General features: G+C 32.7%; 3 protein-coding genes across 4 annotated transcripts in view; 2 read left to right on the top strand and 1 right to left on the bottom strand.

The window, feature by feature from the left end:
• The window catches only part of LOC111620960 (craniofacial development protein 1-like), an 11989-nt gene extending 10716 nt beyond the window's left edge, over nucleotides 1-1273 (top strand). The window contains exons 3-4 of the mRNA XM_023362986.1: nucleotides 590-675; nucleotides 752-1273. Of these exons, the coding sequence (XP_023218754.1) occupies nucleotides 590-675; nucleotides 752-845 (180 nt within the window). The 3' untranslated portion in view covers nucleotides 846-1273. The remainder of the gene's footprint in view (nucleotides 1-589; nucleotides 676-751) is intronic.
• Nucleotides 1274-7547: 6274 nt separating this feature from the next.
• On the bottom strand, nucleotides 7548-8953 carry LOC111620930. The gene is made up of 2 exons (XM_023362958.1): nucleotides 8289-8953; nucleotides 7548-8204 (listed from the first exon to the last, which is right to left on the bottom strand). Exons 1-2 carry the CDS (start codon nucleotides 8819-8821, stop codon nucleotides 8159-8161), a joined length of 579 nt encoding a protein of 192 aa, XP_023218726.1. The 5' UTR covers nucleotides 8822-8953; the 3' UTR covers nucleotides 7548-8158.
• Nucleotides 8954-18016: 9063 nt separating this feature from the next.
• LOC111620929 (probable inactive protein kinase DDB_G0270444) lies at nucleotides 18017-22011 on the top strand. Of its 2 annotated transcripts, XM_023362957.1 has the most exons (7): nucleotides 18017-18156; nucleotides 18328-18413; nucleotides 18490-18582; nucleotides 18744-18780; nucleotides 18857-19059; nucleotides 20197-20399; nucleotides 21550-22011. In XM_023362957.1, exons 1-7 carry the CDS (start codon nucleotides 18129-18131, stop codon nucleotides 21926-21928), a joined length of 1029 nt encoding a protein of 342 aa, XP_023218725.1. In that variant the 5' UTR covers nucleotides 18017-18128; the 3' UTR covers nucleotides 21929-22011. The 2 variants fall into 2 exon arrangements, with proteins under 2 accessions (XP_023218725.1, XP_023218724.1); XM_023362956.1 differs by lacking the exon at nucleotides 18744-18780 and having other exon boundaries at nucleotides 18490-18619.
• Nucleotides 22012-24898: the final 2887 nt, after the last annotated feature.

Here is a 24898-nt window from a genome sequence, read left to right as displayed (position 1 = left end):
TATTTATTTATTATTTATTATATATATATATTACTATTTTTGTTATTTAAACATGTATAATTTTTTCTTAAAGTTTATCAAGTAATTTTAGATAACATTTTAAGTTAAAACTTTCAACATACAAAAGTTTTATTTTAATACATTTTTTATATTAAAATAAAATCTCAAATCAAACAGTTATTTTTATTTTTCAATTTGGTCTGATGATGACATCAGAAATTGTAAATGTTAGACAGTAATAAAAAAACTTTGCCGAAAAAAAATTCTAAAACTTGATGATATTTTCAAACCATTACAGTATGTTGCAGAATGCTCCAATTTGATTTTTAAATATTTGTATTTCAAACTCTAGAATATTTTATCAGTCATTTGAATTTTAGCAAAGAAATTAAAATTTATATATTTAACAATTGTAAAATTTAGAACTAACCATTGTATTAAAATTAATCAAAATGAATTAATTTACTTACATTTGCATCCCAAAGACTTTTTCAATAAATGGCTTAATTTATGAGTAATTTAAAATACGAAATGATAGCATTTATTTATTTATATTTTTTTTTTATGCATTTGAAATGTTATATTTCAGGATAAATCTCGATTAGATTGGGAAAATTTTAAAAAGGATGAAAATATTGATGATGAAATAAAGTTACATAATAAAGGAAAAGATGGGTAAGCTGCTTTTAATATTTTATAAATTTAATTAAATCAAATTTGTACATTTTAAATATATTATTTATTGGAATAGCTATTTGGAAAGACAGGCATTCCTTCAAAGAGTCGATTTACGTCAATTTGAAGTAGAAAAGAGTATTCGAGAAATAAACCGAAGTAAAAGATGACCTTGATTATCTGTTCTCAATCATCCTTAATGACTATGTAGCATTCCATGTTTTTTTCTTTCCTCTATTTTCAATCATTCATATATTCTCATTTCATAAATCTATAAATGCAATTTTTTTAAAAAATTATTGTATGATTACGGATGAAACAGTCACAGAAAATAGTAATTAAATATTGTATTTTGTTGGATATTTTAATTAATAATTAACTAATTTTAAAATATTTCTTATATTAATCTGAACGAGAGCTAATCAATAGAACTACTGAATGTCAACAGTTCTGTTGATGTCTCTAGAGAGTTATACTGATATCTAGATGTATGTAAACAGTGCAACTCTTGTGTAAACAGAAAATTCAAATACTATTTGTTGTGTAATTTTTTTTTTTATTTTTAATGAAATAAAATATGTGAAAAAAAGAAAAAAAATATTTTTAATAAAATGTATCAAAATGTCAGATGTTATATTTTTAAAAATTATATTTTAATTAATGCTTAATTAGTATTTTGATTTCAAAAACACAATAAAAAAGAGAATTTTTAACAATCTTTGCTCTATTCAACGAACTTTAATTCCTTTTTAAATAAATAAATTCTTAAATTGCTTTATGTTAAATACTGTATTAAAATTTGTTTTGCAATAGGAAATCAGTCTTAACTTTTATCTGTTAAAAGCTAGTGTTTAAAGATGAATGTACTGGGTGATCCGGAAGACTTCAACATAGCTATTCACACTACTGTGTCGTGTATATTACATGCTGCTGTGCATGTAATATGCATGTAAATAAATACATATTAATAATAAATACCTTTATAAATAAGCAAAACCAAAAAATTTGCCAAATTAAAGGGAAAAAACTCAGTTCACCATTGCATAAAAAAATTATATTCTTGGCACCACAAATGGCTGCAATTTTGAAGGACTTCTGGATCACCCCATGTAATAATAAGACAATTTCAGCCAGGATCACGATAGAACTGCATCAAACTGCTGGCTGACTCACTCACAGATGCCTCATTGGAGAGACAGAAGGGTTTGTGATTGCTACACAAAACCAAGTCATGAATACAAGAAATGAAGAAACTGCAGAAAGAATATTTTAAAAATCAACAAACCAGACAAAACTTACAGGAAATGCCACGTCATGCACGAAACTATATACTTGTCATATGGATTACAAGTAGGGTTGCCACCTGTCTGGGTTTGACCCGGAGACCTGGGATTGAGTGAGTTATCTCCGGGCTCCGGGGTTAATTAATATTTCTCCAGGTTGTGCAAGTTGAAATGAATATGTACAAAATTATATGCAAACCGTAGCATACATTTATTCCCCCATGTACTGAATTACTAGTGTGGTAGTTGTTGACTTAAAGACAGTAGCATAGCGTAGGGGGCGGCAGGGGAGTCCGATTGAAATGAGCACAGAATAGTGTTACCATCCGACTCGCCATCCGGGGATATCGTGTGTAACCTGCCAACCTTTTTTTTTTTTTCTTCTTTGCTTGTACTGTTCATTCTTAATCATATACACCTCCAATATCCAATAGAGATAGGTCACTTGCGTTACTCCAATCCAAGTCTCCCTAGTCGCTAACTGTAACTGATTTAGAACCAGCAAGCACTGCAAATTATTCTTCGCATTGCAAAATGATATACGCATGCGTCAGGAACTTCTGTTCGAACAAACCTCACCTGCCGTCCGGGTTAGCGATTTTAAATAGGTGGCAACCCTAGTTACAAGCTGTTAAAGAAACACTACTTAAATAGCAAATATATTCAAAAACTTTCACATAAACAAAAACCCTTCTACATACCCAGAATCCATACTATAAATACACACCTCAAAAGGTCATAGGAGACAACACAAAACATATTATCATAGTTATAATCACAGACAAAATAATTCATCACAACAAATCAGACATTATATTCATTGAGAAATAAAACAAATTCACATACAATACATAACCATAATTGTACCAAACACTTACAAAATACATAGAGACTAAAGATAACATACATTTTTTACATTATTAATAACTCAGACCTCTGGAAGATAAGCATAGTAGTAGTAAGGATGAGAAATAATAACAGTAAAAAGAAACAATATTTGTTTGAAAAGGTTTATTTAAACTATGGCACAGACAATGCTCACATCATGCAAATGTCAAATTAATTTACGATGTAATGTAAATTAATTTAAAATTGAAACAAATTAAGAAATGAAAAATGAACTAAAAAGCCTAGATTGCCACCTTCCTTGCTTTTACGGTTGCAAATTTTTTCATTAATTCAGAATAATTCAAATTCTGGGCTATTTTCTATAGATAAAATTGCTAGATCTGACAGTCTATCCTGACACATGGTTGAACATAAATGAGTTTTAATTTACTGAAACTTTGTTCTCCTTTATCGACAGCTATAGATATGGTCAGCAAAATTTGAAGTGCTGTCCACACATTCGGGAATATATCCTGCCAACCATTTTGTTTAATAAGTTGAACAACTTTTTTTGGTTCTGATAATTCAAGCACTTTCAACAATGGATTCAGGTGTAAAAGTTTCTCAACTAATTCACAATCAGATATGTCACATTTTTCCCCATCAGTTAAACTTATTTCTAAATCTGCACAGGCTTTTTCCAATTCGGACTTTTCAGGAATTGTTTTGAAATTGTATAAAAAGGATCATTAAATTTGGATAGTTGTGTAAATCGAGTGATGAACGTATTCTCAATTGTATCGATCATAGGGTAAAAGACGTTCATTTTAAACAATTCTTCATGATCTGTTGATGTTTCATCTACGGCTTCGTATTCAATTAATCTCTTCTTTCTTCGGGATTGGACTGGCTTAAATTTACGATCTATCCCAGCCTGAGAAGTAATATCCCTAGCTCTTATCAGAGAAGAAAATAACCCCGGTACTCTTTTACAAATTCAGAGCAGTTCTTCAGCAATTTTTAAGCGTTTGGTAAATCCATAGTTTCAGACTGCATAGCCTTACTTACAATGTTTACTTGAAACAATATATCACACCAAGTTACCATTGTTACTATAAACTCAAATTGCTCCATGTTCTGAATCAGGGACAAGGGGCCTTTGATGCTGCAACTGGTTCATTCGTTTCTTTGTGAAGATCCAGAAGTGATAACGAACTGCAGCGAGGCTAAAAATTCTTCTCCTAACGAGTTTCACAAACTTTTTTCAGCGATAGTCCTTCTACGTGCTTGGATATCACTTCCCATCGCTATGTTGATCCAGAGAATAAAACAAACAGTCTTTGGATACTGATTACTCTGGACTATGAATCCAGTGATCCGAGTTCAAATCTCGGTGGGGCCTTTTTTTCTTTTTCTCCCTTGTCATCGTTTATGCAATTGACGGCGACAGTAGAATTCTTTTGCTTCGAATTTAGAACAGAAACTCTGCTTCACACACGTGCGGCGAAGCAGAGTTTCTGTTCGACGCTTTGCAACGTTTCGATACGTTTACTCTAATTTTCCGATGCTTTCAAAACGGAATTCAACATGTTGCAAAGTTCTGATCCAATTAGCATTACTGTTTCGAATCAAAAGAATTACAAAATGTCTTCCAGGAGCTTACGTCACACTAAAATATACATTTTCAATCGACCGGTCATAAGAAAAAAGTTCGTGTCAGGAGTGGGATTCGAACCCACGCCCACAGTTTAGATAAATAAAATACAGAAGAACCGTCACAAGACTTATCAATAACCAACTTTTAAGGTAAAATACCGATTTCAGCTAAAAACATTTATACATCATAGGAGACTTTTAATCTAGTTAAAATAATTTCTTTTAATCTTATCTTAAGACATACTTTGCAGCTAGGTTAAATTGCCAGTAAATACAGGGTATTGTGCTGACGTTAGCCGGTTGTATGATCCAAAACTGCTGCACGTCTGTGTAATATGGGATCGAATGGATGATGATGTTCGTCGCTCCTCGATTAGAGCAGTCACGTGCTCCGCTAATTGTTTTGATCGGTGCATTATATGTATGTATTTTGAACTTATTTGTTAGTGTCGGATTCCAAAACAGGCCCAAAATTTCCATTATCAATTATTTTTTTCTTGCTTTTAAAAATGAGCGTGTTATACGTGTATACGTCGATCATCAATATGAAAATGTATATTTTTTAAAATGTTTAAGTAATTAGGAAAATTCTTAGATTGTAAAAAGTTTCTGAATTGTTTTTTTTATACTCTTTCCGCCCTGTGGGCACTAAGAGGGCCTTTTATAGCAGGCCCACAATGGGGTGACCGGGTGGAAGGGGACGGGCCTGACTTATCCTAACGGACCACCCCACATGAAATTCGTGGGGATTCCTTGACCCTTTAGCATACGTTTCCGGTTCTCCAGAGCGGTGGGCTGCCACTTTCACCGTTCGGCCGTCCGGCCGTCAATTAGAACTGTCTAACATCTTTACTCTAAAGTTGGAACAAATACCGGTAATGTTCAACACTTTCAAATAATGCGAGGGCGAAAATCTGCGCCTTCCTTTATTAATAGGAAACTCGAATTCTTTAATTTGATGTGGACCCCTCTCCACTAGTATTTGACAAGTTTCAGATGATATACAGAAAGCATTTCATAATGCAGAATCAAAAGGAACTTCGTTTAATATCTGCTACTGCTACTCCGCTCTTGATGAACTTCTGATGGTGTTATTTTTTGGCTCTCTTCAACAACTTCTGGAAGTGATTGGGCGGCACTGAGTTTTCATTTGCCAAATCCAAAGCAGGCACTGTTGATGTGGATGTGGACGACTCATCTAAACAGGACTTTTGTACAGTACTAAGAATTTCTTCATAACATAGCTTAGCTTTTTTCCTTCTTCCTTTTCTTTAAGCGTTTCTTTTTATATTGACTTCCAGACATTTTTTTTCTTTTTCTGTTCCATACTGTAATAAAAATATTAAATAAAAATTCACAGATCTTCGCAAAGACCGGAGGGGGGTCATTGAAAATGATTAAATATGATGTTGCTTATCATGCTATTAAAATAGGGTAAATAAAATAATGATAGAAATGAGTTGCAAAGCCAGTTTAAGCGCAGAACCCAGACGGTTAGAAGTTGAAATTTGATACACAGAGTACGTCGTGAGAAAGTACACTAAGAAGGGATTTGTGGAAATCCCCCCCGCGGAAAGAGGGAAAGAATTAAGGCTTAATCTGAAGAACGGCTTCTACTGTACTATTTTAGATGCAATTTTTTGTTTTAACTGCGTTTTAGTAGGGTAAGTCATGAGAATGCACACTAAAAAGGGATTTTTCGAAATTCCAAACCCCCTCGAGGGAAGAGGAGGAGAGGCGGTCGCGCGGTATATTACAAACAAAAACAATAGCTTTGCGTTGTCACGTCAAAAGCCTTTTGCACGTTATCACGTCACGCTAACAATGCACCTGCACCATAAACCGAAATCAAAGGGTACCGAGACACTTAGGCAGCGGCGTGCAATAAATCATAAATCGTATACATCAATATCGGAATAACGTAGACCAATATAGAAAAAAGCGTTGCGTAAAAATTTTTAATTATTGAATGATTCAAATAATGTTTTGATTTCTCTGCTTATGCCGCCTGATGCGGCCGCCTCTCTGCATCATAGCACGGCACGGCCCTGGGTGAGCCTGATTCTCACAAGCAAATTTTTTAGTGCTGATTGACTTATATACTCCATATACTTACTCCATGATTTTTTTTCTTATTATTTTTGATTCTTTTCGTCCTGTGAGTACTAAAAAACTTTTTTTCTATCCGCATGGATTCATACACACTACGAACTGTTAAACTGCAACAGAACATTGTTCAACGACCTTCAGTGCTACAGCTCTCTGGGCTCTAAGAGAAAGATTTTTACCAAGCCCCATATGGGTTCTGCCAAATCCACAATAGGGCGGCCGGATGGTGAGCGACAGACCCCACATATCCGGAGGACAGTTTGTTAATTGTTTGGTTAATTTGCGGCAATGCAACACTTGGCGATCTGCCTAAGGGAAATGCCTCCCGGAAGGTCTTTTTAAGGGTTGTTGGCCCCTATTCAGGGAACAGACGTGGAGAAAACCCGAAAAACCACGCAGTCCGGGCTAGGCACTAACCCACGACCGAACTCCCAGCGTTCAGGAAACGGAACCGCTTGGCCACTGCTGGGCCAAGGACAGAGGCGTAACTAAAAAGAGCGAAGGTGGACATGTGCCCAAAGCGCCAAAATGAACTCGTAGAACATTTTGTAATTAGCATTGAATCAGTGAGTGAATCAGTGAGTGATTTTAAATTGCTTTGTATAACAAACTATTTCACATGGCTCTGCCGGACGAATCACAATCGAAAAATTCCTGTGGTTTTGCGGCCCATTCGAATTCGATTTCTGGTTCCCCAGAGCAAAAGGCTGCCACCTTAATCGGTCACCATTCAGTCGTGAACGGAAATGGTCTATAAACTGGGATTTATAATATCAATTTAATTCAATCCGACTGACAGTGTGGCAGATTCACGTGTTTGCCGCCTCTATTATTGTAACGTCGGTTATTAAGTTTAAACTTCGTTATTTGTAATCGTTGTAACTTATAATATAATACGTTATTTTTATTATATTATATTATATAATGCATAATATATTTCACAATAACATATTTATTTTTTGAGAAGTTTATTATATAATGTTTTTTTAACTCGATATACAAATTACAAATAATTAACACGATTAAATTTTAATTGAATACAAATATTAAACTATAGGCACAAGACAGGATTAAGGTAAGAATAAGTCATAAAGATGCATGTAAATTTCAGTCTGTTCTCTGAAAAGTTCAAAATTCTGTCCATCGATTAAATCACAAGCACGATATAAAATACATTGAATTGACAAAAGTCCGAAGGAAATGATTCCCCGCTTATACGAAAGTCCATTCGAGAATCATCCTTCTGTCACATCCGAGGTTTAAAGTCACATCCGGGTTTTCAGCTCATACATCAGAGGCAAACTGTCCCTCGATTAAATCACAAACACAATATAAAACACATTGAATTCACAAAAGTCCGAAGGAAATGATTCCCCGCTTATTCGAAAGTCCATTTGAGAATCATCCTTCTGTCACACCCGAAGTTTGAAGTCCCGTTGGAGACTTCGGTCACATCCGAGTTTTCAGGTCAAATCCAGGAAAAGTCGTCAAGTCCGAGTTACAGAGTCAAGTCCGGTAAATAGCGTCACAAGTCGATAAATTGCACTCATTTAATCACAACTGGAAGATAGGACCACGCTAGATAACTTCAAGGTCTCTGAGTTCGTCTAGAACTCCTCCAGTTCTATACTTTCGACGTTTGTGAGGAGAGGGCTATAAAGTAGAATTAAAGATTAATCGTTGTGAAAAGCAAATATTGAATTTAAACCACATTCAATCTGTGAAAATGACAATTACCCGAAAAGACGATTGCGAAGACGTAACTCATCGTTCATAAGTGGATGAACTTTAATTTTCTTACAGCCATCAAAGCAGGAACAAGAGAATTCCCGCACATTTCTTATCACTTTCACCAATTTTGAAAGCGCCCCTCTCATAAAATGATCCGAATGACGTTTATTTCGATCGAACTCGATGCCCTCGGCCCACATTTCGGCCTCGATCTCCTCGTCGCTCATATGAGCTAATCTCAGTCGGTATATCTTACACGGACTCCAATAGAGCTTCGGCTCGACCCATTCGATACGTCGGGCTTGCTCCGAACGCTCCGAAAGAAACTCCGGATCCGGCTGAAATCCACTAGATTCTGGATCCTCCAAACGTCGAGGAAGAACCAGTATTTCGATCGGAATTCCACTGACTTCCGGATTCTCTGTGGGACCATGACCCATCTCTTCATCTCTCTGCTCCTCTCTCTCTACACCTATCTTATTGCTCGTGGGTCTTCCTCCGAAGATCCTACGCAAGAAACTCTTTCTCTCTCCACTCATTTCACTCTTCGAAAATCACAAAACAGTAAAGAACGCAAACGAAAGCCTTCGAAACAATCGAAAAGAAAAACTATTGTCGACGAGCGCTATTGTTGTTGAGAAAAATGAATATTTTTGCCTACAAATTTCATTTTCCTTCCCTTTATTGGTTCATATAAGAATTTTAAAATAATATTTTCAAACTAATCATACAAAACGTTTTTGAAAATTGTTTTAGGGACAGAAAAATTTTAAGTCTCAATTTAGTCATATATACGAATTAATATAGATAATTAAGCATTTCTCGTTATCGGTAAAATATAGGCGAAACATCCGGGTAGATAGGTAAAACTTCACGGCGGTTTCCCATAGCGCTAATTCAGTTTTACGGCTTAAGTTTATGCTTATAAAGATAAAATTGCACGGGTACAAATGTATTTTATTCAAAATGTTTTAAAAATTACAAAAGCCCCAATTATTGCCAATTAAAACTTTTTATAACGATTTTACTAAGCGGCGTCCAATAACAGGATGATAATATAAAATATATTTTGTATAAACATAGATGACGTCTTCGTTTCGTTACATTTATTGTGTGCGTTTACTTTTCGCACTTGTGACGTCATTGCTAACATTCGTAGCGCGCTCGGCGTGCTCGGAGAATTTACAACGAGCTTGGAGTTTGTTCAAAAATGGCGGCGTCCATTACTGTGTATACTTTTACGAGCGTACTAGTATGACGTCAGGCTGCGCTTGGTGTCAGCTCGGCGAGCTTGGATGCTAGCAAAAAGTAAACGTACCCATTGTTTCTAATGTGAAAGTTGACGGCAATTTCCTGTATAGCGACTTGTATGATTATAGGCCTACAGTAACATATAAATGGACTATCTGTATTCATGCAGTCCTTATCCCGAACAATTTGTAGATGTTTATCCTTTCCGAATGTTTCAGCCTAGGCAGCTCTATCATACGGTGTGGTAGTCAGTTATCACGAGGCCCTCTGTTCCATCTATAAGGAGATAGCCCGATGTAATAAGCACAGAATTCTAAGGAGTGAGGAAATTGTAAGGTTCTTCTAAAACCCTACAATTTCCTCACTCCTTAGAAACGAAACAGACGCCATCGAGAGAAAATAGTGCTTCGATCGAAACAACATGAAAGGTTAGAAATCTCCAAAACCTTCGTAAGAAGGACGGTAGTTAATTTCGAGGAGACAGACTCTCTTTCGTCAGACTGGAGAGCGTATAAAAAGTTATAAGTGAAGATTTCTTCTTCCAATAGTGAAACTAGTAGTATTTATCACGTCTTTCTTAATTAATTATGCACATTTAATCTCATGCGAGCGTTTTCGGGATTCGGGATGGAGGAGAGATTCGAGAGACAGTGTGCCGGAAATAATGTACTCCACTATGCTTTTTAACAAAATTAACAACAATTTATTAAACGAAACGGCTTTTCTACAAGAGTGGAACATAAACAGGAGTCTATGTAAGATCGCGAAAGAGCGTTTACAAGGGGTGACGCTTGTTGGTAAATACCTTCATGGGTAGAACCTTGATTGATGTCGGGATGTCGTGGATCGTCTTGACGAACGGATGGAGAGGTTTCTGCTGGATCGAGGAGAGTAAGACTCCTGGATGGTGTAATTCGAATGTCCGGTAGTTATAGGCAGCTACGGTTTGGCACGGCTGGAATTCACTTGCACAAGGAGATGGATCGGTGAACTCTCTCTTTCTGTCATCATCGGCCTTTGAACCTTTTACGTGGGGGTTTTCCTTTTGATATTCTAATGCCATTTTTGAGAAAATCTTTTGTTGCTCCAAAAATCGCGGAAAACTCAAGTTTATTTTTGTCTCGATTCCCCCGATGAATAGTCACTAGGAAGCTGTGTCACTCATGAAGGAAGTAGTCCGTGGCAAAAAGATCGTTTCGTCCCTGAACGGTATCTACGACATCTTTGTTGTTATAGTTTGGCGAAATAAAATGCATAAATTTAAAATGGAGTAATTTTAGTGAAAAAATGTTTAAGAAAATTCAAATTTTGGATTATAGATATCGTAAAGAAAAAAGAGAAGTGTAAGTTCGCTGACGTGGTGGAGATTGGGGACTTAAAATCCCGCTTCTTGGACACCAGCGTAAGTTTGCCAACATTTAGGGGAGAATCGTTAATCCCCCCCTCAGGATGATGTACAGTAGGGATGTTCGCGTGTGGGTGTGGAGGATGAGACAGAGATGACAAGTATTTTGCAAAAACCAGTTTATTTTAACATAAAACAAACTTACACTAGGAAACAAATATTTCTGAACACAATCGGCTGGTTGGAAGTCCTTAGCGTCGATGCCTGTCTTGTTGTTCACTTCCCGAGCGTCAGTGTTCTATTAGTTGTTTGTTGTCGAGGTGGCCCCTGGGCAGTGTTGTTAAAGAGTTCGCGAGACAGGTGGGGAGACTCCGTTGGTCGGCGACGGCACGGCTTCGGTATCGGCACAACACGGAAAGCTTCGTCCCAAGTGTGTTGACACATCGCTTCCGATTTCACTCACGAGTGTCGACTCGCCGAGTACGTCTTTCCGAGTGCCCTTGACGATCGGGGATTACATCAATCTCCGTTCTCCCCTTTTTGTCCATCCTTATTGGTTCCACGTTTGTCCCTAAGCGAAACACGAGACCCGTCCGGATCCCGAGAAGATTCGCTTCGTGGAATTTACCCGACACCATCCGTTAACTCTGGATGGAAAGTGTTGATGGGACTTTAAACATGCGTTCATTTTACCCCATTGTTGTCTAGTCTTTGACGTCTTAGGATTTTAACGACCTGACGCGATGTCCCCTTTAATAATTAACCATTCCCCTCTTCGAGATTTTCTATGTTCTTATTATTTGTATACGACCGCCTTGTTAAAGGTCCATCTCTACTGGAGGGCACTCGTTTACATTTATTGTGTCATGTTTTACATTAATAATTTCTCGTCTCGGTTTCATATGACTAGAACAACTGAATCCGATCTTTGATCAGTTTTTCCTCTCTAGTTTGTTTTAATAAATTTCTAATATAGGGGAGATCGGGTCAAGATCGGCATGTTAAGCTTCACTTAAATTTTGTGTAATAAATACTGCTGTAAACTGAAAAAAAAAGCTTTGCATATTGTCTATTGGAATGTTACCTTACTATAGAACTGGTTAAAATCAGTTTGGAAATAAAAATAATTAAAATAATTACAACTTTACAAGAAGAGAGAAATTGACGAAGTTGCCCCGGGTATAGGGGCAAGATCGGCAACTTCTCTCTTTTTGTAAAGTTGTAATTATTTTAATTATTTTTATTAAAGTTGCCCCTGGTATAGGGGCAACAGTAATGGGGCAAGATAGGCACGTATATAAAATTATGTTATTAACAATGTATAAGTTGGAATTCACTATTAAAACAAAGAAATACAAATCCAACACCCATTTAATATTATTACAACGAAATGCAAGTTCAAAGACATATATACATGAATAACAAATGCAAACATGTTTTCATTTATCATCTGTTTGATTTTTATCCTTTGCTTCTAATGTGGCTTTATGTTGCCGATCTTACCCCGCTAGTCATGATTTCGAAACATTAAGTACAACCCTGAGAACAGAATGCCAAGCCACGATCTGGCCACGTGAATAAGTTGAAGTTACATCCTTCTAACAGGAAAAGTAACTTTCGTTATCATGGAATTATAACAAAACCTGCCAATTCAATATAAATGGAAAAAAAATATTATATGGAATTGAACGAAAATGAAAATTTGCTTGATAATTCAACTACGCTTGTTGGAGAACAATAAAAACACTACACTCAACAAGCCACCAATAAAACTCAACTGCCTAACCTATAACCAAAGTCTCCTTTTAATTTGTTTTTAAAAAAAAGCGCTTGACAAACTTGCCCCGCATGCCGAAGTTGCCCCGGTCTCCCCTAAATGTTTAATTTCAACCCATTTTTTTGGGACATCACAGAAGTATATTTTGTAGATTGAAACAATGTGATTTCGATGAACATATGGTAAACAATGTAGATCCGATTATACTGAAGAAACGCCAAAAAAAAATAAGTATTAATAAATAATTATTATGTTGAACGATAGTTAATTGAATCAATTGCTATCATTAACAACTCCGACTTCGTGAAATATTCCGTCTAATAACTTATAAGCTGTATTTCGTGCAAGTATAACACATTAAATTATCCGTTATCTTGAACTAACATGTTAGAAAATAGATGATTTTTTACAATAAGTAGGCTTTTATATCCTCCGATTGACATCATTTCTTTCCACTAAGAAGGTTCAGTTCATTAAATGTCGTTAAAACAAGATTATAAAGGTTACATCATTCTTAATTCCATTCTTTATCTTGTACTTACCTGTCATACTCCCATCAATCACTTCATCTTTTTTTTTCATCCAGATCAGCTCCTCAAGTATTTTTTTTCTTCTTATAATTTATATTATCGATTATTCAAAAATTAATTTTTCGAATTGAATTATATTGATTTATTTAGCTTATACTTACATGTATACAATACAGTATAAAGCCTCTATATAACATTATAATATATATATATACATATTTATTTATTTATTAAGTTTTCTATGTTAAAAAATAGAAAGAAAGAATTTCTATAATTCTTCATTGGAATTATAACATTGTAATACACATTATTCGCGATAAAAGTTGCTTACTTTTATTTGTATACATGCCGAGGAAGTAGATTATATACAAATAAAACTAATCGTGCTAAGCTTCTATAGAAATATATTTGGAAAGAAAGTTTATCGGTCGATACAATTCATTATATTTAAAACTATTAAAATTAACCGAAAGCTCTCCACAAACTTATTAGATGACAACATCCTTTAATTAAGAATCTTATAGTCTAATATTCTATAGAGTGAGAATTCGATAAATATCCGATTTGTTTTAAAATATTTTAAAAAATTAATACAATTATATTGGTGTGTGTGTTCTGAATCTGTGTATAAATCAAGAATTATTTGAATAAAAACTTTTACTTTTCCTATTGTAATATAATTATTATAACATACGATGATCGATCAAATCGTGACCTCATTCGTTTTATTTGTATTACTCGATGTTTTGACACTCCACGAGTCTAAAAGTGTAAAAAAATATCCCTTACAGAATTCTCTCTGTGTTGAGACAGAGAACTTTACATTCTATTTGAATTTGCCTATATTTTGTATTATATCTCGGGACTAGATGAACCAAAAATTTTTAATCTTGACAGGGCTATTTCTATGTATGACAGGGCTATTTCTATGATACTATTAAATTTTGGTGGTTTAAGGTTGAAAGGGTGGTTAGATAGAGTGGGATCATATGTCATATCTCGATGGCGGTCGGACTTAATAGAAGTTTTACTCGTTATTGGAATTTAGAATTTTTTAGAAACTCATTTCTATAGTGAAAATCAAATCTGCTTTTTATTAATAATTAATAAAATAAAAATTATGTTTTAATAAAAATCTCGTAACAAAAACACACGCGATTTTAACTTTGTGCTAAAATATCTTTGTTTTTTTTTCACTTAAGTATTCTTTTAAACACAGACATTTCTCATAATTCAACAAAATTATTCTCCTTAAACTTTTGTTCTTATTTAAATTTTACGTCGTACTCTAATTGAAAATTATCGAACTTTCTTCCTTGTCTCCTTAATTAACCTCCTGTTCGAGAACTTTTTCAAGAACTTAAATTGATCGGAAACTGTTTCTGTGTAATTTTATAACTAAAAATGTTTGTAGTGAATTGTGTAAATGATCAGAAAATTAAATGAATATACAAGTTATACTAAATAGTAATGCGAAAGATTAAGATTCTATTATTTTCTGTGGGATGGTGCTATCGTCGTTATCCACACAGTAAATTTTCTTTATTTAAAAATAATGGAAGACAAATATGTATATGTATTTGTCTTCCATTTCCACCCGAGATTATTAATTATAGAAAGTTTATTACCACATTTTTTAGACATAAAGTGACATAAATCGCATGCTTTATTTTGCATACTGTAGTTAATTATTTTTCGAAAGAAACTTTTTAAAACTTTGTATAATAAAAGCCAATTGCAATATAATTATCTAGATGTTAATACTTTTCAATATGCATTATCAGCTCTCTTTAGTTACTTTTCCTTTGTTAAATATCAAAGATTATTTTATAGTAAAAACAAGTTGGAATATTTTAATTAAATTAAGTATTTATTGCGTATAATTTTATTTACGAAACTCGAAACTTTTCGCTAAAGGAAAAGAACAAATCTGATAATAATTAAAGCTTAAAAATTATCCGCTAGATTAAAAATCAAACAATAATGAATACGAAAGCGCTTATTTATCTTCATCAACACAGGAAAGGACTCGATAAACATCGACTTATTAAACTATCGAACAATATGAGGCTTAATTAATTTTCAAGAAACTAAAGTAACAAATATCTATTTAACAACTACTACTAATTATAATTGTTTTACGTGTAAAATAAGCAAATTTTGATTATTTGAAACAGTTTAATTAAATTTATACTTGTAAAATCGAGTCTACAAAATAAATCAGTTAAGAATTGAAAAGTAAAACTGATAAATTAAAATAGAGACTATTAATTAATGAATATAAGAAAAATGTTATAAAAATATATAAATAAAAATTTTAATTTATCATTAAATTTACGATTTAAGTATTATGAAGTTACACGTAGAGAGTCAAGGCGTCAGTAAGGTCAACCACTCTTTTGATCTTGATTCGAGTGTACTGTACTGTACATATGTAAAGAAAATAAATTAATGTGATGGTTGCATTTGTTTTTCATTTAAAATTTTCTCTATACGTGGATCTACGTTAGAAACACACAAAAGCAAATTGATTTCGAGTAATAAAGGACGATTCCTGTATTTAGTTTTCAGCGCAACCATAGTTTTATCTCTGTGAAAAGGGGAAAAATCCTTTTCACAGAGATTAAACGTGGCGAAAGGGATTAATGTCGTTGTCTACGGTATACCTGGTTAGGGCGGTGTTGCATTTTCCTTAACTGATATATTTGTGTTCAGCCAGCTATACTTTGAGAAATCATGTGGTGGCGCTGATGTAGAGGCGTTACAGACGTAAAGAAAACCCCACGTGGCCAGCTGGTCCTAGCAAGGCGCGAACCCACAGTGTTCAAGAAACGGAACAGCTCAGTCACTAGTAGATCTGCCGCTCGTTCGTAGATTGAAAGTTACGTAAGGGAGTTGAAGTAAATTTGACCAAAAGTAGTCGTTTATAAAACCCATCCCTATCCTCATAATGAAATTTCTTGTCATTTTATAATAATTGAAAATATAAAAAGTTTTTAATAAAATATCAAAACAGATGGTTCCACACGCAGTTTTAAATGTTGCCGGGAAATTTAAGCAACTCGTTGCTAAATCGTGACCTCATTCGTTTTATTTGTATTACTCGATGTTTTGACACTCCACGAGTCTAAAAGTGTAAAAAAATATCCCTTACAGAATTCTCTCTGTGTTGAGACAGAGAACTTTACATTCTATTTGAATTTGCCTATATTTTGTATTATATCTCGGGACTAGATGAACCAAAAATTTTTAATCTTGACAGGGCTATTTCTATGTATGACAGGGCTATTTCTATGATACTATTAAATTTTGGTGGTTTAAGGTTGAAAGGGTGGTTAGATAGAGTGGGATCATATGTCATATCTCGATGGCGGTCGGACTTAATAGAAGTTTTACTCGTTATTGGAATTTAGAATTTTTTAGAAACTCATTTCTATAGTGAAAATCAAATCTGCTTTTTATTAATAATTAATAAAATAAAAATTATGTTTTAATAAAAATCTCGTAACAAAAACACACGCGATTTTAACTTTGTGCTAAAATATCTTTGTTTTTTTTTCACTTAAGTATTCTTTTAAACACAGACATTTCTCATAATTCAACAAAATTATTCTCCTTAAACTTTTGTTCTTATTTAAATNTGCAATTAGTTGAAGCGAATTTCCGACATACTAGATTGAGTATCGACGATGTTTACGCTATACGTGTCAAGAGTTCTCAATCTATAATCCTATAATTTACTAAAATCATACAAATTTACATGATGTACGACACCGATCGATGCAGATTTAATGAACCGTATTTATTTTAATAAGATTAGTTATTTCTGTGTGGATAATGACTGATTTAAGTGGATTTTGCTGTGTTATTCTCTAAATATAATTTATTTAGATCATAACAGAACCGAGGAAAATACCATGAATATGATAAACATAACAGAAAGTAAATACAAATTTAATCCTAGTTGTGTTTCCTTTCAGTAGAACATAATTCTACGAGAATTCTACGTATATTAGAATTATCTGCTCTTTCCAAAGGAAAAAAGGATCTTTTCTTTCTTCTATATTTTTATTATTTCGTGTTTTATTAATACACTGTACACATGTGGCGTACTCATTGGGATGTTGTGGGTGTCGTATTTCTTTCCATAGACTTTAGAAATAAAATTTAAAATAAAAAAAATTCATCTTAAACGTGAAATTTTTAATTATTATAAAATGGCAAAAAGCTTAATTTTGAGGTAAGAATAAATTTAAAAGAAATTTAAACGCTGACGAGCAATTATTTATTGTGACATCGTCACAATGCCGGGCTGCAATTTTTAATCATATTTTTAATTTATTTCATTTGAAATGTATACTCTACACTTCAAATTAGTAGTGGCTTGCCCTTGTACTGTACATTATACTTTTCTTTTAACAATGGAGTCGTGCCGGTCTGCTATTAACTGCTTTCGGGAAAGGGGAAGTTTTGAATTGAAACAACGTGAGTTTCGGTTTGTATTGGACGTTCATATATACCTCCTGATCCTATATTTTCCACATATGCTCTCGGCTTTAATCTAAATAACTCCAATCCCCTAATATAAACCTCCCTGCAAAATTTTAGAAATTTTCGACTAAGGAGTTATTAAGCTTCAAAGAAAGTGAACAAAATCGTGTCCCACATATAGAAAACCCTCGCTATACTTTTCCTCTGTTATATATAAGAGCTGGAAAAGTAATAATAAATAAAAGATATGTATTTATTGCAAATAATTTAAGAATTTTATGAATAAAATAAAGCCACGAAAGAGAAAATAACATAACAAACGATATTTTTTTACTTATGACGAAACAAAATTTATATTTCTAAGAATTGCCATTCTTGATTTGTTTCTAAATAAATTTCGAATAATATGTATAATAGTTTATTATCGGATAAATTTTAGATATTGAATTAGCATGCGATCAAATTCGATGATGATGGAAGGTAAAGGTTATAAAATACAACAAATTAGGTTTATTTTATAAAAGTTTTAAAGATGCACAAGTTAATTTTTAATTGAATTTATTTGTCTGAAAATTTCTTAAATGATTATTAAACAAATTTAATATTAAAATGCCAGAAGATTTGCAGTTAAATAATCTTTAATTCTTTCAGAAATCGGAGACTGCATAATTCAAGAAAATGATATTTTCAAGGAGAGAAATTCGCAGGATGAGGAAGATCCGGAAGAATATTTTAAAGTAATTTAATTAGAGATAAGATCTAAAATTTTATCTATAATTTAAGTAACAACTTCGAATATTTGTATATTTACAGGAGGGAAATTGTTCGGAAATTATCGATGAACAATACTTGAAAACAAAATCTAAAATACCTATCGAAGAAGTAAATTATGATGAAATTAAAAAGATTATGGAAGAAAAAGGAATTTTGAAACATTTACAAAGTTAGAATATTAACATTTTACGAATAAATTATGAATTAAAATAAATTCTATTTATTTAAATCACTTTATTATTTNAAAATCTAAAATACCTATCGAAGAAGTAAATTATGATGAAATTAAAAAGATTATGGAAGAAAAAGGAATTTTGAAACATTTACAAAGTTAGAATATTAACATTTTACGAATAAATTATGAATTAAAATAAATTCTATTTATTTAAATCACTTTATTATTTAGACGTGAGTAGAAAACTCCACCAGGAAGCTTTAGAAGTTATAGAAGCGGAGAGCCATAAAGTAATGGAAGAAACTTTGTTAGAAATGATTGATAGAGCAAATAAGGCTAAAGCGCACATTATAGAGGAAACACTGAAGCAAATTACATCTCGGCACAATGATTACATTCGGAATCTAAAGAAGCAACAGAAAAAAGAACTACAGGTATAATAAATATGACAAAAACTGTCATACAATTTGTATAAATATTAATATAGACTACTAACTACATAACAACATAAAATAACATATTTCTAGTGATATCATTATGTTGTACGGCAGTGACGTAACTAAAATTTTGCTCTACAAAGCGATCTGGGAGGACGTGTCTTGTATTAGTCCCTTGTATATCCGCTAGAGAAATGTTCTAGAATGTTCCCGATATTTCTAGAAGAAAACTTTGAGAACAAATACGATAACTGCGATCTTTCTTCTAGAAAAGAGGTGGCAAAGTTATGGCACGCGGTTACCGACAGTGACACGTCGGGAAAAATCATCTGGCACGTAACATTATACCATTTCGATTTATCACCTTTGGTTTTTTTCACTCAGCTTCCTTGCATTTATTCTAATTAAAGCATATTCGTTTCATTTCTTTAAATATCGTTATTGCAAGTCTAAAACTTCGACACGCCTAATCATTTTTTAATTATTCTATGTGTACGTGGAGTCACAATAATAAAATGTAATTTTAGATTTGTTATTATATACGAATTCTTTTAGTTTAAATTTTATTCCTAAAACATCTGGTAAGAAACTCAACATCCAAATCATCTCCGTGAGTACACCACAGATGTACTGTACAGTGTATTAATAAAATATGAAATAATAAAAATATAGAAGGAAAAAAGATCCATCTTTTTTCCTTTGGAAAGAGCAGATAATTCTAGTATACGTAGAATTCTCGTAGAATTATGTTCTACTGAAAGGAAACACAACTAGAATTAAATCTGTATTTACTTTCCGTTATGTTTATCATATTCTTGGTATTTTCCTTCGTTCTGTTATGATCTAAATAAATTATATTTAGAGAATAACACGGCAACATCCTCTTAAATCAGTCATTATCCACACAGAAATAACTAATCTTATTAAAATAAATACGGTTCATTAAATCTGCATCGATCGTGTCGTACATCATGTAAATTTGTATGATTTTAGTAAATTATAGGATTATAGATTGAGAACTCTTGACACGTATAGCGTAAACATCGTCAATACTCAATCTAGTATGTCGGAAATTCGCTCCAACTAATTGCATAATTGTTATAACTGATTAATTGTTTGAATGTTTATAAACAGGAAGAAGTTGCAAAAGTAGAAATTCAGAAAAGATACGAATTAGAAGTGAGAATGGAAGAAGAGAGACGTTCTTCGGAGCAACGAATGAGATTGGCAATGAAAGAAGCTCAAGAACATTTTCGAGATCACTTAAAAATGGCAGTTCAGGAAGTGCAGGAAGAAGAAAGAAGAATTGCGGAAGAAACTTATGGGAAGATGAAGAGGTATTAAATTGATTTAGCATTTAAAGCATATGCTTATATGATAATTATTATAGTAGAAAAAAGAGTTGTTGCATAAGTTTAGAAATTTAATAAGGAACAAAAATATTTGAATACAAGATAAGATAATGTAACAGCAAAATCCATAGCGTGAGGAGTTTCAGAATCCATCAAATTCGAAATATGTCAAAAATAAATAAAATAATATTGACTCTTGAAATTCCAATTCTGCATTGATTATATTCATATTTTGTCTATTATGGGCCGATTTTACTCGCGAGAAGGTTGATGAGCATGAATGAAGATGAGAGCAACTTTTGAGGATTTAGTTTATTTTCAATTGCTATTTATTTATTAAAAACAGTTTCGAATGTGAAAGTTAAAAAAATGTAACGTAAAACAATGTAAAAACTTGTTTTTGGTTAGTTTTTCGATCTTTCGTTTCTCTGCAAGCAGACTTTTTCAATTCTTATATCTTAAAAAACAAGTAAAACCATCTTATTGAATTTATTATTAAATATGTGAAAATGCTTCCTTTTTTAAAAGACACGAAGAATTATTATTGTATTGTGTTTTAACTGTGAACACTTCGATGAATTTAGCAATTCTTTTCCATCATATTTCGTTGAACAGTTATAAACATCTGCAGGGAATGAATTCACTCGTGTGGCTTACATAATCACATGTTTCATGTCTTCCCTCGTTGTAATAGATGCTTCTAAAACCTTATTCTTTACATAACCCCCTCAAAAAGAAGTCTAATGAGAATCTAAGTCTAAAGAAGTCTACGTTATGACCATTCTACCGCCTCATCTGTCGCTATCCACTTTTACTTCGTCTCACAAAGATACTATTTATCATCTTCGTACGATAAAGTTTCAGACTTAAAGAAGGAAAAGTTAAAAATATTTTTAAATGTCTATAAGATGTTTAAACGGCAAAGAATAAAGCCTATTTAAAATAAAAACTGTAGCAATCACTCCTGATGACAAAATGCTTTTTAGCACTTAATGTGAATCTCCCTGTATAAGAAACTTAATTTATATGTAGCCCAAATTTCGATAAATAATAAAATACTTTCCAATTATTTCAATGTTTAATTGAATTAAAATATTTTTTTGGTTTTATTAATAATTATTTGTTTAAATTTTAGAGATTTTGAAGAAAAATTAAGAAAATTAAACCAGGCGTTAGCGGAAGACAAACAGAAATCGCTTGCCAACTTACAAGCAAAATTAGAAAATGAAGCGGAAGAAACGTTAGAACTGTGCAAGAAGAAGTGGGAGATTCATTTGATAACTCAGATGAAAGAGCAAAAGGAAAAATACGAAGAAGTTATTATTAAATTAGATTTCAGATTAAAAGAATTGAGTACTGAAGTACAGGAATTATCACAACAATTAAGAGAAAACCTTTTAAAAAAATCAGAAGCCGAGGCCGAGGTGACAAAAATAAGAGCTCAATTAGGACAATTTATCAAATTGGCAAACATAACAGAAACCGATTCCGCATGCAAAACTCGTCAATCTTAAATCTAATTCAAATTTTAACTTCAATTGAATCCATTTTGTATAAAATTAATGAAATAATTAAAATTTTCGTTTTCATAATAACATGAAAGGTAGTTTTCATTTGAAAAAAATTTATAACGCGCGAAAAAATCTCTTATTTTCTTAACGACATAAGTATCGTTTGATCTCTTACAGTAAAACATCTACTAAAAGTCGATATTAGTCGGATAAATCCACCAGTGACAGTGAATAAACAGGCCACTGGTGAACACTAAACACTGGTAGTTGGATCATAAGTTCGAGCCTGGTCAACGGGATGGCCATGTGCAATTTTTCTAGTTTATTTCACGTTTCTGACACCTAAATAGATCCAGCTTCCTATAGAAAGTCTTCCCGGAGATATCTTCCAATTTCATACGCAATTGGGACAATATTTCACACTCAATTGTGTGAAATATTGTCCCAAACTAGTAGATTTTTTGTTCGTACGCCTGTGAAATTGACACTAAACCGGGTGTGGCGTTAATTCACGTGGATGCTATATCAATGTTTGATTGTATTTATCTAATATTAATATTTATAAGTTTTGTTTTACGTGTTGGTCAATAGGAAGAAAATAGAATTATAATAAACTTTGGTGACATTGTAAATCGTATTTGTTTATTTATAAAGGAAATTATTCGATCATCACTTAACTTACGTAAGAGTTTCATCAGTTGAAATTCTATAGAATGTATTTAATTGTAAATCCTCTGTAAAGCGGTCTTCACCTTTACATTTTACTGTATTGCTGTAATTATGAGAAGATCTCACTACAGCTATTATAGTCATTACCATTACTAGCAACTGTTGAAAAGGAATTTCAAATGTGACTATAAAAAAAACTTTTAATGCAGAAATTTCCTCACGGCTTCTCTTATCGACAATAATAATAATAATAATAATAATAATAATAATAGTCATATTTTAATGTTTAATATATTACTTTTTAATTTAATAAAAGTACAAAAACACGAAAAATATGTAAAATTTTATATTTTTAGTTATTGTTCGAAATTCTATTAATAAAACAAATTAAATTATTTTTAAAACTCTCCTTTTATCTTTTATCCTAAGTTTAAATTTTATTCTTAAAGCTTCTGCGGAGCGATTCCACATCCAAATCACACTGGCGTGAAGTATCTCTTGTATGTTCATAAATACATATTGTGAGATTATTTTCACATTTTAACGTAGTTTGAAATAATTACATAATGCGGTTATAATAAAATATTAATTTTATTTAATTATAAATGTTTATAAATGTGAAAATAATGATAAGATTGCTATTTTATATTCGAATATAAATTCGTATATGAATATTCTCAATGGAAGCGCCGTACTGTCGAATACGGGACAGCTTCCACGGCGAAAATATTTGAAGCGTGTAAAGCAGCCAGATTATATGCATTCGCGTATGCGTTTTACACAGCACCAACCTCACACCAAAATATCGTATTACTAATGATTCCAGGGCTGGAACAGCTTCCTTATTATCAAATGTTACTGTTATGTTTATCATATTCTTGGTGTTTTCCTTCGTTCTGTTATGATCTAAATAAATTATATTTAGAGAATAACACGGCAACATCCACTTAAATCAGTCATTATCCACACAGAAATAACTAATCTTATTAAAATAAATACGGTTCATTAAATCTACATCGATCGGTGTCGTACATCATGTAAATTTGTATGATTTTAGTAAATTATAGGATTATAGATTGAGAACTCTTGACACGTATAGCGTAAACATCGTCGATACTCAATCTAGTATGTCGGAAATTCGCTTCAACTATTTACATAATTGTAATAATCGATTAATTGTTTGAATGTTTATAAACAGGAAGAAGTTGCAAAAGTAGAAATTCAGAAAAGATACGAATTAGAAGTGAGAATGGAAGAAGAGAGATGTTCTTCGGAGCAACGAATGAGATTGGCAATGAAAGAAGCTCAAGAACATTTTCGAGATCACTTAAAAATGGCAGTTCAGGAAGTGCAGGAAGAAGAAAGAAGAATTGCGGAAGAAACTTATGGGAAGATGAAGAGGTATTAAATTGATTTAGCATTAAAGCATAGGTTTATATGAAATTTTTTAAAATTTAAAAAAAAAAAAAATTTTGAGTATAGGGATGGGTTTTTTAAACGACTACTTTTGATCCAATTAACTTCAACTCCCTTACGTAACTTTCTATCTACGAACGAACTGCAGATCTACCAGGACCGAGCGGTTCCGTTTCTTGAACACTGTGGGTTCGATTGTGGGTTCGCCCCTCACCAGAACTGGCTGGCCACGTGGGGATTTCCGGGTTTTCTTCACGTCTGTAACGCCTGAATAAGGCCAGTTTCCCTTAAAAGACTTCGCAGAAGACATTATTCCAACGCTTACGTCCACCGTAGTAAACGTATCCAACTACTAATACTAGGCAATGAACTTACACGTTCCACGGGGCGAAATAGCCAGAGAAGCTGATGCCCAACTGACAAACAAACAACTTCGAGAACAGTTAGATAGATGAAAATAGAAACCAGATATGGAACACGGAGGGGATGGAGGCACCGATTAACTATATACGAACTTAGCTCTAAACCGGAAGTTACGTGATTTTTTAAATTAAAATATGATTAAAACTTGCAGCCCTACATTTGACGATGTCACAATAAATAATTGTTTGTTTGTATTTATTGTATATGAATAATATACCCGTAAACAAATTTATTTTCTTCAACATTCTTATAAATATTTTTTAAAACAACCATCAAAATGTTTAGTTTAATTAATTAAATTGCCTCAATGTCCTTTTTTCCTTAACAATATGTAAATTTTTCGACTATAAATTCGACTTTCATCTATTATCAGGACTTATTATACTGGTTTTACAGATAATATTACAAAGATTAACAGAAAACAATTTTTATTTTATTTCGTATACCTGTATACACGATACGAAT

Source organism: Centruroides sculpturatus, unplaced genomic scaffold (assembly GCF_000671375.1).
Source record: "Centruroides sculpturatus isolate CEXI.00-Female unplaced genomic scaffold, Cexi_2.0 scaffold252, whole genome shotgun sequence".
In the NCBI taxonomy this organism is placed as follows: Eukaryota; Metazoa; Arthropoda; class Arachnida; order Scorpiones; family Buthidae; genus Centruroides; species Centruroides sculpturatus.
The sequence above is the reverse complement of the archived record's forward strand: the minus strand, read 5'-3'. Positions and strand labels throughout refer to the sequence as shown.